Below are 13,657 nucleotides of genomic sequence, written 5' to 3'. Positions count from 1 at the left end.
GTCCTGCGTCATCCCTTGTTCTGTTGCTTCTGTACACGGCTCTGTCTGATCCTGTGCTTTCACCCCCATAACTGTATTCCTCGTGCAGGGTATCAGGTGCCTCCAAGGGCAACACAGGACGCAAGTGGGGTGGCTTCTCCTCCATTCTCCTCCCCTGTAGGTATTAGGAGGGAATAACTCCTTTCTGTATGCTAAGTTAATGAATGCTCCTCTGTCTGCTTTTTTTCTTCCAAAGCTTTTGGGAAATCTTATGTCCATTGTTTTCTCTCCTTTTACTTTCTTTGTCCTTATGGATCAGTATCTTTTTATTCTTTTACTGTTATCATAGTGGAGTTGGGGGAGGAAGAAGAGATATGTGCCTTCAATCAGTCTACCATGCTTAATCATAAGTCCTTTAAATTTATTCTTTAGAATGCTTGTCATTATCGGTCTTAAACGTTATCAATCTTGTTTATACAAATAGTTATGACTGTTTCTTTAAATATAAGGATTAATGTAGAGATTAAATATAAAAATTTAAGAATCAAATGATGAATGTTCTCACTTTCCAATTATAAAAGTACATTTTTTTTTACAGGGGTTAAGGAGAGTCGACATTTTGAGGATATTAGATGTACCTGAAATTATAGGGCAACATATACACTAAGTGCAAAAAAAAAAAAAAAAAAAAAAAAAAGTGGTATTGTCCAAGAATGCAATGAGAATGGAGGAGGGAGCCCTCCAGTGGGCTCTTATGGCCAGACAGGCTTCCTGGAGGAGGTGGAAATTGAATTGGACTCTGAAAAGAGAGAAGGAGCCAGGGAAAGAGCCGTGTCTCCAGTTGGGTAATGGCTAGTGTGACTACATTTCACCTACCCAATAGACGTATGCCAGTGTGTAGCTCCACTTAAGGGTCTGAGTGAGTGCAGAGTGAGCAGCCATGAAGCCAATGGCATATAAACCATGAAGTTTTCTTGGGCCCACTAGGACTGCCCATCAGAGGTACCCATGGATACTTTATTTAGTGCCCAAGAGAGAAATCTAAAGAAGTACTCTTTACTAGTAGCCTGCTGGCTCACAGATGCTCCAAATGTAATTCTGATTAAAGTAGGAAAGTAGAACCCAAATAAAAAGATGAGTAGTTTATATTATGAGTTTCATATTTGTACATCTCTATAGTTAAAACTTTTTAATAGCAATAAACACTGGATTTTAGTTTTCAACAGCATGTGGAACTAGTAATATGGTATTCTCAATATTTTTATAACCTCATTTTCTTTGATATTTTGGTTATTTTATAAGTCATTCATCATCTCTGAATCCTTAATCTAGGCAAAGCACCAAGCCAGCCTATGAGGGGACTCAGTCATATGTGTATTCAACACTTTGCAGAATGTCAACTATGCAACCTAAAGTAAGAAGGAAACAGTTGCTTCCCTCAAAGACTTGATGTTTTGATAGGGAAGTCAGGACATTGTTACAGAGTAGCAAGGGAGTGAGATACATAGAATGATTAACAACAACAATAATAAAGGTAGTAATAGTAACAGTTTTGCTCTTTCCCTTAGGAGTTTACCTAAGAACATATACACGCTTAGGTGAAAATTTTGGACATTTAGAAAGTAAGAGGAAAGTACAAAGTATGTAGTACAAGCTAAACACATGAATGCTGTCAAGGGATCAAACTTGGGTGGGAGGAGTCTTGGAAATGGTAGAGGAGGCCTGAGTGCTATGCCCGGCCACAGCAGAGGCTTTTGATGATTCAGGAACACTGCATATTTGGGTGCTTTTTTGGTGAGTACATCAAAGCACCCAATCAGGCAGGCAGGGCATGGTAGGAGTGGTTTGAGCTGGAAAGATTTGCTAAGTTGCATCTGTGGTTCTTAGAGATACGTTTGCTCAGTTAGAAGACGCAGGTTTCTAGATGGAGCTACTTGGTGTAGGAGACTCAGAGAGATGAGGCGAATGAAATTCCAGGCAGACTCTGGGTGAGAGCAGAGCCCTGGCACTGTGGGAATAACTCATTCCTGCTTCCACATAAAAGTAGCCCTCAAGGCCACAGTAGATAACTGATACTCTTAAATTCATAGAAGTAGAGAAATCTAAGTAAAATTAAGAAGCAGAGGAACCACTCCCAGTTAAAAGAACAAGAGAAATCCCCTGAAAGAACACATAGACCTCTCCAGCTTATCAGAACTTGAGTTCGAAAAGGAGATAATAAAAATACTGAAGAAATTAAGAAAGGCTATCGATAGAAATGCAGATCACTGTAACAAGGATCTATAAATTATAAAGGGGAACCAAGTAATATTAGAAAACTCATTTGCTGAGATGAAAGCTGAGCTAAAAGCAATAAATAGCAAGCTAAATAATGCAAAAGAATAAATAAGTGATCTGGAAGGTAGAATAATGGAAATCACCCAATCAGAACAGCAGACAGAAAGACAAATGAAAAAATAAATGAAAGCAATATAAGAGACCTATGGAATAATATAAAGTATGCCAATCTATGCATAATAGGGGTCTCAGAAGGAGAAGAAAAAGGAAAGGGGATCAAAAGTGTATTTGAAGAAATTATGGTTGAAAACTTCCCACACCTAAAGAAGGACACATATCCAGGTACAGGAAGCACAGAGGGCCCTGAATTAGATTAATCCAAATAGACCTTCAGTGAGACTTATTATAATTTAAATGGTAAATGTTGAAGATAAAGAGAAGACTCTAAAGGCAGCAAGAGAAGAACAAAGAGTTAGTTACAAAGGAACCCCCATAAGGCTATCAGCTGATTTTTGTATAAAAATAGGCCAAAAGGGAGTGGCAAGATATATTCAAAGTCCTGAAAGGGAAAAACCTGCAACCTAGGATACTCTACCCAGCAAGATTATCATTTAGAATAGAAGGAGAGAGAAAGAATTTCTCCGACAAGCAAAAACTAAAAGAATACAGCAATACTAAACCTATCGTAAAAGAAATATTGAAAGTTCTCTAAATTGAAAAGAAGCAGGAAGCTACAGAAAAGAGAAAACCATAATTGGAAATGTTATAACTGCAAGGAGCTGCAAGAGAATAAACATGAATATATAAAAGAGGAGGACATCAAGAGAGGGAAGCAAGAAAAAGTAGGTTTTCTTTTTGTTCTTCTTAGGACGTATTTGAGCCTATATGACTACCAGTATAAAGCAAACAGATCTAGTAATGGGTTAATATACTTGAAAGACAGGATAACCACGAATCAAAAGCATACAACAGAGTCACAAAAACCAGAAAGAAACCAAGCTAATACAAAATAACATTATAAAACCACAAAAAAAAAAAAAAACAGGAACAAAGAAGAAATACCAAGTCAACTGTAAAACAAAGTTTAAAATGGCAATAAACATACATCTATCAGTAATTACTGTAAATGTCAATAGACTAAATGCTCTAATCAAAAGACAAAGAGTGGCAGATTGGATAATAAGACAAAAGCCTACAATATGCTGCCTACAAGAGACCCACTTTAGGGTGAAGGACACACATAGATTGAAAGTGAGAGGATGGAAAAAGATATTTCTTCCAGATGGAAATGACAAGAAAGTGGGGTTAGCAATACTCATATCAGGCAAAATAGACTTTAAAACAAAGGCCATAAAGAAAGATAAAGAAGGACACTGTATAGTGATAAAAGGAGCAACACAAGATGAGGATATTACACTTGTTAACATATGTACACCCAATATAGGAATGCCTAAATATATAAAACAAATACTAACAGACATAAAGAGAGAAATTGATGGGAACACAATAAAGTAGGAGACTTTAACACCCCACTAACATCATTAGACAGACAGAAAATCAGTAAGGCAGCAGAGATACTAAATGACACAATAGAAAAGTTGGACTTAGTTGATATTTTTAGGACATTACATCCCCCCAAAACAATATACATTCTTTTCAAGTGTGCATGGAACATTCTTTAGGATAGACCACATAATTGGACACAAAAGAAGCCTCAACACATTTAAGAGGATAAAAATTATTTCAAGCATCTTTTCTGACCACAGTGGCATGAAACTAGAAATCAACCACAGAAAGACAAACGAGAAAAAATGATTGTGTGGTTATTAAACAACATGCTACTAAAAAACCAATGAGTCAATGATGAAATCAAAGAGGAAATTAAAAAATACCGTGGGACAAATAGCAATGAAAACACAACCACACAAAATCTATGGGACACAGCAAAAACAATCTTAAGAGGGAAGTTCATAGCAATGAAGGCCTTCGCCAAAAAACAAGAAAACTCCCAAATAAACAACCTAACCTACCACCTGAAAGAATTAAAGAACAAATAAAACTTAAAGTCAGCAGAAGGAAAGAAATAATAAAGGTTAGAGAGGAAATAAATAAAATAGAGATTAAAATAATAAGTCTGCAAGCAGGATGGGGAAGGAGAAATAGATAGGAAAATGAGACCTATAATACTTGAAGAAAAAATGTGCATTATCTAGCTAGGTGGAATAATCTTTTGCAGAAATTTTGAGGGTTGGGAAACAGAGTGGCAAATAGGCAGCAGTATTCCTAGTGGAGGAAATAGTATATAGACAAAGAGAAGAAAATATGATTGGATATGTTCTGCATTGACTTTCCTGGAAAGCAGGAGTCTCGTGGTTGGCAAAGGGGGTATGTTGAGGAATTTAAATTTACTCTGAAGGGCAATACAATGTCATCTTGGAACATGAAGTGGGAGCAGGAAGCATGATGAATATGCATGCTTACATAACTCTTGTGTCAGTTATTCAAAGCATGAAAGGCTTGTGCTAATTTATGGGGGCATCACATTTTTCTTGGCCTTGATCCCCACCCAGAAACCCAGGATAATGTGTCCAGTGTCCCTGGTTGCAAACATTCTGGCCACAATGTATCAAGGAAAAAAGAAAACTTGGTCAGGAAAAAAATATTGATCAACACTATCTCTTGAGCAACAAGCTCAATATAATATAATATATTATAACAAATTATAATAATTGAATGCCCCTTGGTAACTCATGCGTCTTCAGTTTTCTGTAAAAACATTTAGAGCCCCTGGATGAGGGATCTTTTCAGCCTGGACTGATCTGTGGGCTACTGTCCTGGTTTTGGACCAGGTTCTTAGCTGCCCCATCAGTCAGTCTCCTCCTTTAGCTGGTGCCGCAGCACTGCCCCCGTGGGCTACAAGCATTGTTGGTGCAGTTGTGTCATAGGAACGTTCCATTCGTTACTGGCAGAATGGGGCAGCACTGAGGAAGGAAAAATGAATGTCACTTTCTCAACAGGAGAAGAGACATTTAACAAATTAGGAGCATACCGTATGGCTAATGCGGTAATAGAGAATACACAGGAAATATTATGTGAGTATGAGAAGGAGAGTGGTCAAAAGTAGAAATCTTCCCTCTAGTGAGGCACAGCTATTTCTCAGCAGCGTGGAATATTCTGTTAGTCTGTCATGGAATCTGTTTCTAATCTGATTATTTATTAGCTTGAGAAATATTGCCAGAATGTTTTAAAGAGTTAAGAGAAAGCCAGTGAAAAATTATAACACATATCACATATTTAAAAAATAAAATTGGTCACATAATTATGTATTTCAAAAATACATTCGATGACATCACTGGCTTTTTCTCTAGTAGTGGTATATTTTTCTCTAGTTTATTATAGTCTGATCTCCTTTATGTTCTATCATTTTTTTAAACTTTGCATCAGTTCTTACCTCCTAAGAGCAGTATATCTCTGTGTTTTATTTCTGCATTGCTCTGAAGTGTATTGGACTGACACCATATATTCATATGTTTAGGCCATGAGGTTTGTATTGATCACATCAAGTATATTGGTCTACGCTGGTAAAACTTCATCTAACAAGCTATGGGATATTAAGGAAAAAACTATAAATTAATTCAAAATCAGTCTTTGAGACATTAAGAATAAGTTTTTATATCACATCTGGTTGGATCATTTTTAACAATAGTATAGGTAGGCATAATAGTAAAAGTGGTTTAGGTACAATGTGATGGTAAAATTCTGTCTTTTTGGTATTTTATTTCTGATGCATCATCAATAATCAAATGTTGGTTAAGCAACATCTGTATATGCAGCAGCGTAATAACTGTTAAGTGTGAACACAAGGTAATCATAATGTAATCCTTGCCCTCAAGGAGCTTCCAATCTACTTGAAGACAGAAACTGAACATAAATAAGAAATGACATCCTTTATAGCCTGTGACAAAAATTGTGGAAAATTTGTGAGCTATAAAGAGGCCTGTGACATGCTGTAATCAGAGTAGGCTTCATGGAGGAAGTAGCCCTTGACATAAATTTCAAGACCACTAGTATTTGCCTTCTTGCAGGGAAGAGGGCATGCCCAGCAAATAGAAGTAACGCAAACAAAGGCAGAGGTAAAAATAAACATGGCAGTCAATCTAAACTTCAAAAAACTTTAATGATAAAAAAAAAACCCAATTACTTGCATATTTATAATATGTGGTATGCAAATTTCAGTGACCAATACTCTACTAGGCATTATAATATATGGAAATGGGGAAGGACTTGTGATCTCATCCTTGAAGATTTTGTTGCCTTATTAGTGGGAAGGATATGCACATATAAAATGCCAAGGCCACTCAACCATTCCCCAAGTTATAAAACTCTCTATGTGTAAATCACAGATGTACAAAGACTTTCCAGTCCCTTGCGTATTCAGAGCTATTCCTCCACACACCCAACCTCCTCCTCATACCCACTGTTGCTCCTTCCAGCAACCTCGTTGTATTGATGGTGCTCGGCCAGCTAGAGGCCTTCATTGGACACTTGTTGAAACTATGTCTGTCCCTTATTGGTCCTTTTGTTTACTTTCAAGGTCAGTGAACACATACTGTGGCTGTAGCTTAATTCCTACCTCCCCCATCTTGATTCCTCTGCTTTTATCACTCATAGTTCAGTTACTTCCACCTCAGACCACGCTTTTTCACACATTAGGTGCCTCCTTTTTTGGCCTTGCCTATTTCTCCTCTTTGTTCTAACTCTTGCCAGGTGACAAGGAAAAAACATTGTCTCTCTCACATTCCTTCTCCTTTTGAACAAAGAACCCCTGTCATCCTGGATGCCTCTCCTCCAAATAGTGCTGGTAACTATCTTACATTGGAGAAAGGAATGGTACTGTGTTCAAAAGTGAAGAAAAGAACAGCATTCAATCAGTGGCATGAGCTTCTGAAGCTTTTGAAAATATATACAAGTTTCTTTCTGAATCTCCATTAAAAAATCTTTATCTAGAATTTTGCAAATGCTTCCTCCAAAATGTCTATTCAAGATAAAATGTTTAAAATAACTAATTTTATTTCTTGTTTATTTACCAACATTGCAAAAAGCATTCTTGACTTTTTGTTTTTCTTTGCAAATGTAACCTACTTGAAAAGTAAAGTTGACTGAACATCCTGACTTCCAAATGAACAACCTTGGCACAAATTTTTTAATGTAATGCATTTACAAGATGAGGATTTCTCATATAAGGTGTACATTTTATTGTGCTTCACAGATAATTTGTGTGTGTGTGTGTGTGTTTTTAACAAATTGAAGATTGTAGCAACCCTACATTGTCAGATGATAGGTAGCACTTTTCAGCAATAAAGTACTTTTTAATTAATGTATATACATTGTTTTTCTAGACATACTGCTATTGCACACTTAATAGATTACAGTATAGTGTAAACATAACTTTTTTATGCACTGGAAAACCAAAAACATCATGTGACTTGTTTTTTGTGATACTTGCTTTATTGCAGTGGTCTGGAACTAAACCTGTGATATCTCCACTGTATACCTGTAAATTAAAAATGAATAGAATAAACAATATCTACTGTTTGAGTTGAAGGGAGAGAGATGGGGGAGTGATACAGACACACAGTTACACACTTGGGAAAACTTTTTGCACAGAAGATAGAACTTGAGCTGGACTCTAGAACAGTAAACTGATGTAGAAGGGAGACGTTAAAAGGGTATCTCAAGCAGAGAAAAGACTGTTGGTAAAGATGTATTTGTTTGAAATGGAAATTTCTTATGGAAGAGTAAAGGAGATATTGACAAATCAGGATCAGAACAATTGGCAGGTGTTTTTCAATGTCACATTAAGGAGTTTCATGGAATTTCTTCCATAAATAATGCGGAGCTATGAAAGTTTTGAAGGATTATAATAAATTTGACAGGACGGTTTAAGAAAATTGCCCTTCCTGGTGGTGGTAGAGGAATTAGGAGACTAGGAGACCATTTATAACCACACGCTTGTGGGATGCCGGGGACATGGATCAATGCAGTGGGAGTGTCTAACAACGGGAGCTCTGACAAATGCTTCAAACACAGTGCAGCACAGTCTTGATGTAACAAAAGAGGTGCAGGAAGACAATACATCAGAAATGATATAGTGAGGTTTCAGATTGGTGACTGGGAGAATGAAAACTACACCTGATGGCAGAAAGAGGGAAGTCAGAGAGAAAAATTGGATGGATGAGAAGAAGGAAAGCGATGGTAGGTACATGGGCTCATCACTGTCACTTGAAGTTAAAGTGAGCCACATATGTCATTTTAAATCATCTAGCAGCCACATTTTAAACAGGATAAATAAACAGATAAAATTATGTTTAACAATACTTTATTTACCCCAATATATTCTAAATATTATCATCTCAGCATATAATCAACATAGAAGTATTAATGAGGTAGTTTGCATTCTTTTTCTCAAAGTATCTTTGAAATCTGGTGTGTATTTAACGCTTAGAGCACATTCCAATTTAGCTAGCTCATTTCAAGTACTCAGTCTACCTGTGTCTGGAGACCACAGTATTGAACACTGCATTATTAGACAGTTTAATAGAACTAACCCAGATTATATAGCAACTGTCTCAATTAAGCAGGTGCTAAGACTCACTATATTTTAAAAATTATCTGTTTATCCTTTCTTCTACTCTATTTCTTTTGTTTATTTTAGCTACTTCATGGTCAAGATGTTGTTAGCAGAACATCATTCTTTCTCAGAAGCACCAAGAATTTTAGAAATATCTGTGATACACTGTTTCACTGCTCTCTTATTTAGTTCTGCATTTGACTTACAACTTTATTAAACAAATCAGTCTGAATCTTCTTTTTTCTTCTTTCTTTGTCACTCTCAAAACCCTTGACTATGAAATACTTTAGCAATATGTCTTCAGAAATCTTGGATAAATGACATTTAGTACTTTGGAAATGAATCTACATTTTTTTTATGTTCCCCTGTCTGCATATGTGTGTATTTCTCCAGTGTTTAGCATCTGACGTAAACTTGCTGGATTTTTGGTCTTCACTATATGCTAAGGAATGCAGTACAAAAGGGAGCCTACTTCTATAGAAAACATGCCAAGGACATTGTGTTCCATCTTTACAATGAAATGCAGATTTCCCATTAAGAGGCGAATCCATCATTTCAAAAGGTTGAATAGGATGGTGCATTAAAAAAATCCAGCTGCTTACATTTAGGGCTTTGAAAAACATCCAATTAAAAAAATGTTCCCTGAGTCTCAAGCATTTTCATTTGATTATGTATTGGGTAGCTTTTCATTCAGTTTACGATCTTGCCTCTGAGAATTCTGTCCTAAAATAGTCTGACAAGTCTTTCAAACAAGTGGGACTCAACTATGATGCTTCGTTTACTTAATTTATCAATGTATGTGTTTTTCTATTTAGAATATCCTTGTGTTTGATAATATATTGCCAATTTTTGTGTAAGAAATATTAGAATCTTCTCACAGTGCCTTGCATTTTTGTGTTTATTCTTCGGCTTCTTTCACTCCTATTTCGTTTCTTTCATCTGTTTTGTTATCTTCTTTGAAGACCTTGAATACCTGGCCTGCCAGGACAGCCATGTTGTTCTCCAGCCAGCTTCCTTCAACTTCTTTAGTCATCTGTTTCTCTCTGCTCCTGGTATTCTAATGTGCTCAGCCCAAATTTTCCTTTTTAAATTAGGAATGAGCACCCATTGATAGTCCTTGCAATAACACTCTGTTGTCTGCAAACATGGCCGCCGCAGACTGGCTAGGGAGAACGGAAGACTTCTGCTCCACGCTCCTGAGCCTAGACACATTCTCAGGGGTGCTGTAGGAGCCACAGGAGCAAGAAGGGTTATGTCAGACATATCTGTTCAGTGCATGTATTTCCCACAGCCAGGAATAGTTTATTAAAAGTCATGGCCAGGTCTCCACACCTCTCCTCTAGAGTCTAGGGCTGCTTTTTCTCAGGCCTAGTGTGGGAGATCCAGGTGGGGACCATACATAGCACTACTGTTTAACAAGGACCATGCTGAAATGCGCCAGGTAGTAGACATTGACTAGGCCTCTTAAGCTGAGTGCTTGGCTGTCTCCTATTATACTGGTTTTAGGTATTTATACATAAGAGAATATTGCCCTGGGCCAGTCCTTAAAAGTAAATGTTTCTAATCATTCTTTGGCACCCAGTATGTTTTACGAAGACTGGTTTGGTTCCATTGGCAGACCTCCCCTCACTAATGTCAATTTTCTTCCTAAAGAATTGTTAATTTTAAAAGAGAATTTTTTCTAATTAATATCAGTTCAGTTCTAATGAGTTGTTTTTTTTTTTTTTTCCCAAAGAGCTTGACAATGGAATTATTTTTTTTCTGGACCCACTTATTATTCTCGACCCAAATGAAGGAAGTATTTTTTGTGCTTTATCATAGTTTATAGGGGGTATTTCATACCAGGGTCCTTGTGCTTCCAGGCTCCTGCCAGCTCTGGCTATCAAAACTGCTTAGGCTGCAAATAAAATATGAAATGAAATCCATCTGGCATTTCTCATTGAATTAGGACCAGAACATTTTTGTTAAATATTAACAGATGGCTAAATTTTTAATATCAAACTAACATTTTAAAACATCTAAGGGGACCCACATGAGGAAGAAAGGATAGAGGACCATGTGTTTTCTCCATCCCTGAGCCCTTCCTTCCTCTTCACTCTCCCTCCCCTCATCCTTCTCACCCACATGTTGAGAATCATCAGTCTCCTATCTCTGACAATTTTTATCCCTTGGTAGCTGGCATCAAAATAATGTGAGATGGCATCGAAATACTGTGATCAAATGTTGGCCAACTCAGGTGATGTGTTGCCATGAGCATGTCTCAATGATTTTTTATTAAAGCCTGTCATTTCTATCTCTCTCTCTCAATAGGAAAAAGAAAAGAAGTATATGCTTCCGTTGGACAACTTGAAAGTTCGGGATGTGGAAAAGAGCTTTATGTCTAGCAAGCACATCTTTGCACTCTTTAATACAGAGCAAAGGTAAGAAAATGAGGCAGCTTTCGTCTTCAGATTTTTTTCCTTGAACTTCTGCGTGGTCCAGAGACCATATTTGCAAGATTTCTTTTGGTTCCACCTTGAAATTTGTTAACTCTTCAGTTTTCCTTTCATTTATTTTGTATTTTTAGCTTTTACCATAGGTAGTGGATTCAAAAGATTAAAACTTAGAATGAGGAGGATCTTCAGGTATTAATTAGTTTATTTTCTGCTTTTCCAGCAGGAGCCCAAATCACGCTGCTTTCATTCTAAAATTACATTTCATTACTTTAAAGTCTTCCTTGTCCTGAATTTGTTGTTTACATACTTATAAATTATTCAGTTATAATTTTTAATAGTATCTATCTAGCATGGATGGATATCGCTTAAGACTTTCTATGTGTATTATGACTAAATTCTTAGATCAGTGAATAGAATTATTCAGTTAATGTGAATACAAATATATTGTTCTTTACAGTTTTTCAAAGTATTGTCCACATTCATTGTCTGGCTTTTGTAACAACTGCTAACAAGGTGAAAAAGTACTGTGGTTATCCTTTCATAATTTAGAAATGCTCCCCAGGTAGATTAGCTGACTTTCTTAAGATCACAAAATTAGTATGTGGAAGAGCTTAAACCTGAATTAAGACTTTTGTCTCTGTGTCCACTTTTCCTTCAACTTGTATCTTTTTCCTTTCCTTTTCCCTTTTCCTTTTCTTTCCCTCCCCTCCCCTCCCTTCTGCCACTCACAACATCAAAACTAAATTTGGAGCTGATTACCATGGAGTGCTGGGCTTGTTCACTGAAACTAAGAAGTAAAGTTAAGTAAACAAATGGGGAGGTAACAGAGGATGGGAGAGAGAGATGTAGAAGGGCTACAACTAGACAAAAATAATAAAAGAGATCTCTTCCAAATGGAATTGTTACAGGAAAAAGCTAATTAATTTCTGTGAGTCAGTTATTAAGAGACTGAGTCATTAGGTGGCAGGATCTAATTTTAACCCTTCTCTCCAGACCTTTTATCTTTATTTAGCAATGAATGAAGTTCCCTGATTAGGTTTAGTGACTGGCCCAGGGTCAATCGCACAGTAAATCAAAATAGCAAAAAAAAAAAAGCCTTCTTTCTACATTCCCAGTCAGTTGCTAAGAGTGACTCATTGTACTTAGAAAATACTTAGAAAAACCACAACAGCAGAACATTTAAAGAACCAAGGGAGAAGAAAGTTAAATACAACTCCACTATCAATTACTGAGATGACATTTTAGTAATGAGTTAGTATTATTTGCAAGCAGCTTGCAAAAACACACTGAAAATGATAAAGACTAAACATTTCCTGGAGAGACCAGTAGTATGCCTTCCTCCTAGGGCCAAGCTCAGTACTGTTTATAGATTTTCCTCAGCGCAGTGGCAAGTGGGGAGGTCCTAAAAGAATCTCCAGGAGCGTGCTCAGCCTTCTTGTGTAAACACAGAGTGGGACGTATAATTACTAGGCACCAGGTCAAACTAAATTTGAGTCCTTGGTCAACCTGGAAAGTTCAGGTTATAAAAGAGCTGAGTACAAGTAAAAGAATCAGACAATGCTAGAGCATCTGTTTAGACAAAATACAACTGTGAATTTTAAAGAGAGCAAAAGACACAAAAGTAAGAAAACGCTGGGCTTCTAAAAATCTAGGTATTCTGGAATCCTAGTCTCGTCAGAAGGTAATGAATTCTACAACCAGTTCTTGAGACCTCCGTGGGTACAAGTATATCTCATCTATAGACACGTTCCCATTGGCTTTTCCTTTGAAATCTTGATTGTTTTCAATTATTTTGTACTTGCTAGGACCTCCAGTACAATGCTGAATACAAATTGGGCATCCTTGACTTGTTCTGATTTTAAGGAAAATTATTTCACAACTTTATAGTTAAGTACTTCCTGATAGGTACCCGATGATATCAGGTAAAGAAGATCTCTCTTTGGTTCCTAGTTGCTAGGTTTTCTGTTTCTCTTTTAATCATGGATGTGTGTTTAATTTTATCAAATGCTCTTTCTGTCTCTACAGAGAAGATTGTGTTATTTTCTTCTTTAATCTGTTCATGCGGTGAAAAATATTAAAAGACTTTCTGATGTTAAACTATCCTTGAACTCCTGGGACTAAACCTAGTTAAATCATGATGTATTATTATTTATTATGTGTTCCAGGCTTAAGCTTACCAGAATTTTATTTAAACTTTTGCATCTATGTTCATAAATGCAATTGGCCCCAAAATGTCCTTTTTTGTACTGTCCCTGCCTGGTTTTCATATCAAGGTTCTGTTAGCTTCATGATTGAAGTGGGAACAGGTTCTTATTCTTTGGAACACTTTCTATAA

At 36.6% G+C, this 13,657-nt stretch overlaps 1 protein-coding gene across 9 annotated transcripts in view; it reads left to right on the top strand.

Annotated features, from left to right (window-relative positions):
- The window catches only part of DNM3 (dynamin 3), a 475,573-nt gene that overhangs the window by 300,693 nt on the left and 161,223 nt on the right, over positions 1 to 13,657 (top strand). For all 9 annotated transcript variants that reach the window (XM_032463725.1, XM_032463729.1, XM_032463731.1 and 6 more), the window contains one exon: positions 11,198 to 11,307. In XM_032463725.1, coding sequence (XP_032319616.1) covers positions 11,198 to 11,307 — 110 coding nt within the window. The remainder of the gene's footprint in view (positions 1 to 11,197; positions 11,308 to 13,657) is intronic.

The sequence above is a fragment of the Camelus ferus genome, chromosome 21 (genome assembly GCF_009834535.1).
Source record: "Camelus ferus isolate YT-003-E chromosome 21, BCGSAC_Cfer_1.0, whole genome shotgun sequence".
Lineage (NCBI taxonomy): Eukaryota > Metazoa > Chordata > Mammalia > Artiodactyla > Camelidae > Camelus > Camelus ferus.
This window is presented reverse-complemented; position numbering and strand designations above follow the sequence as displayed.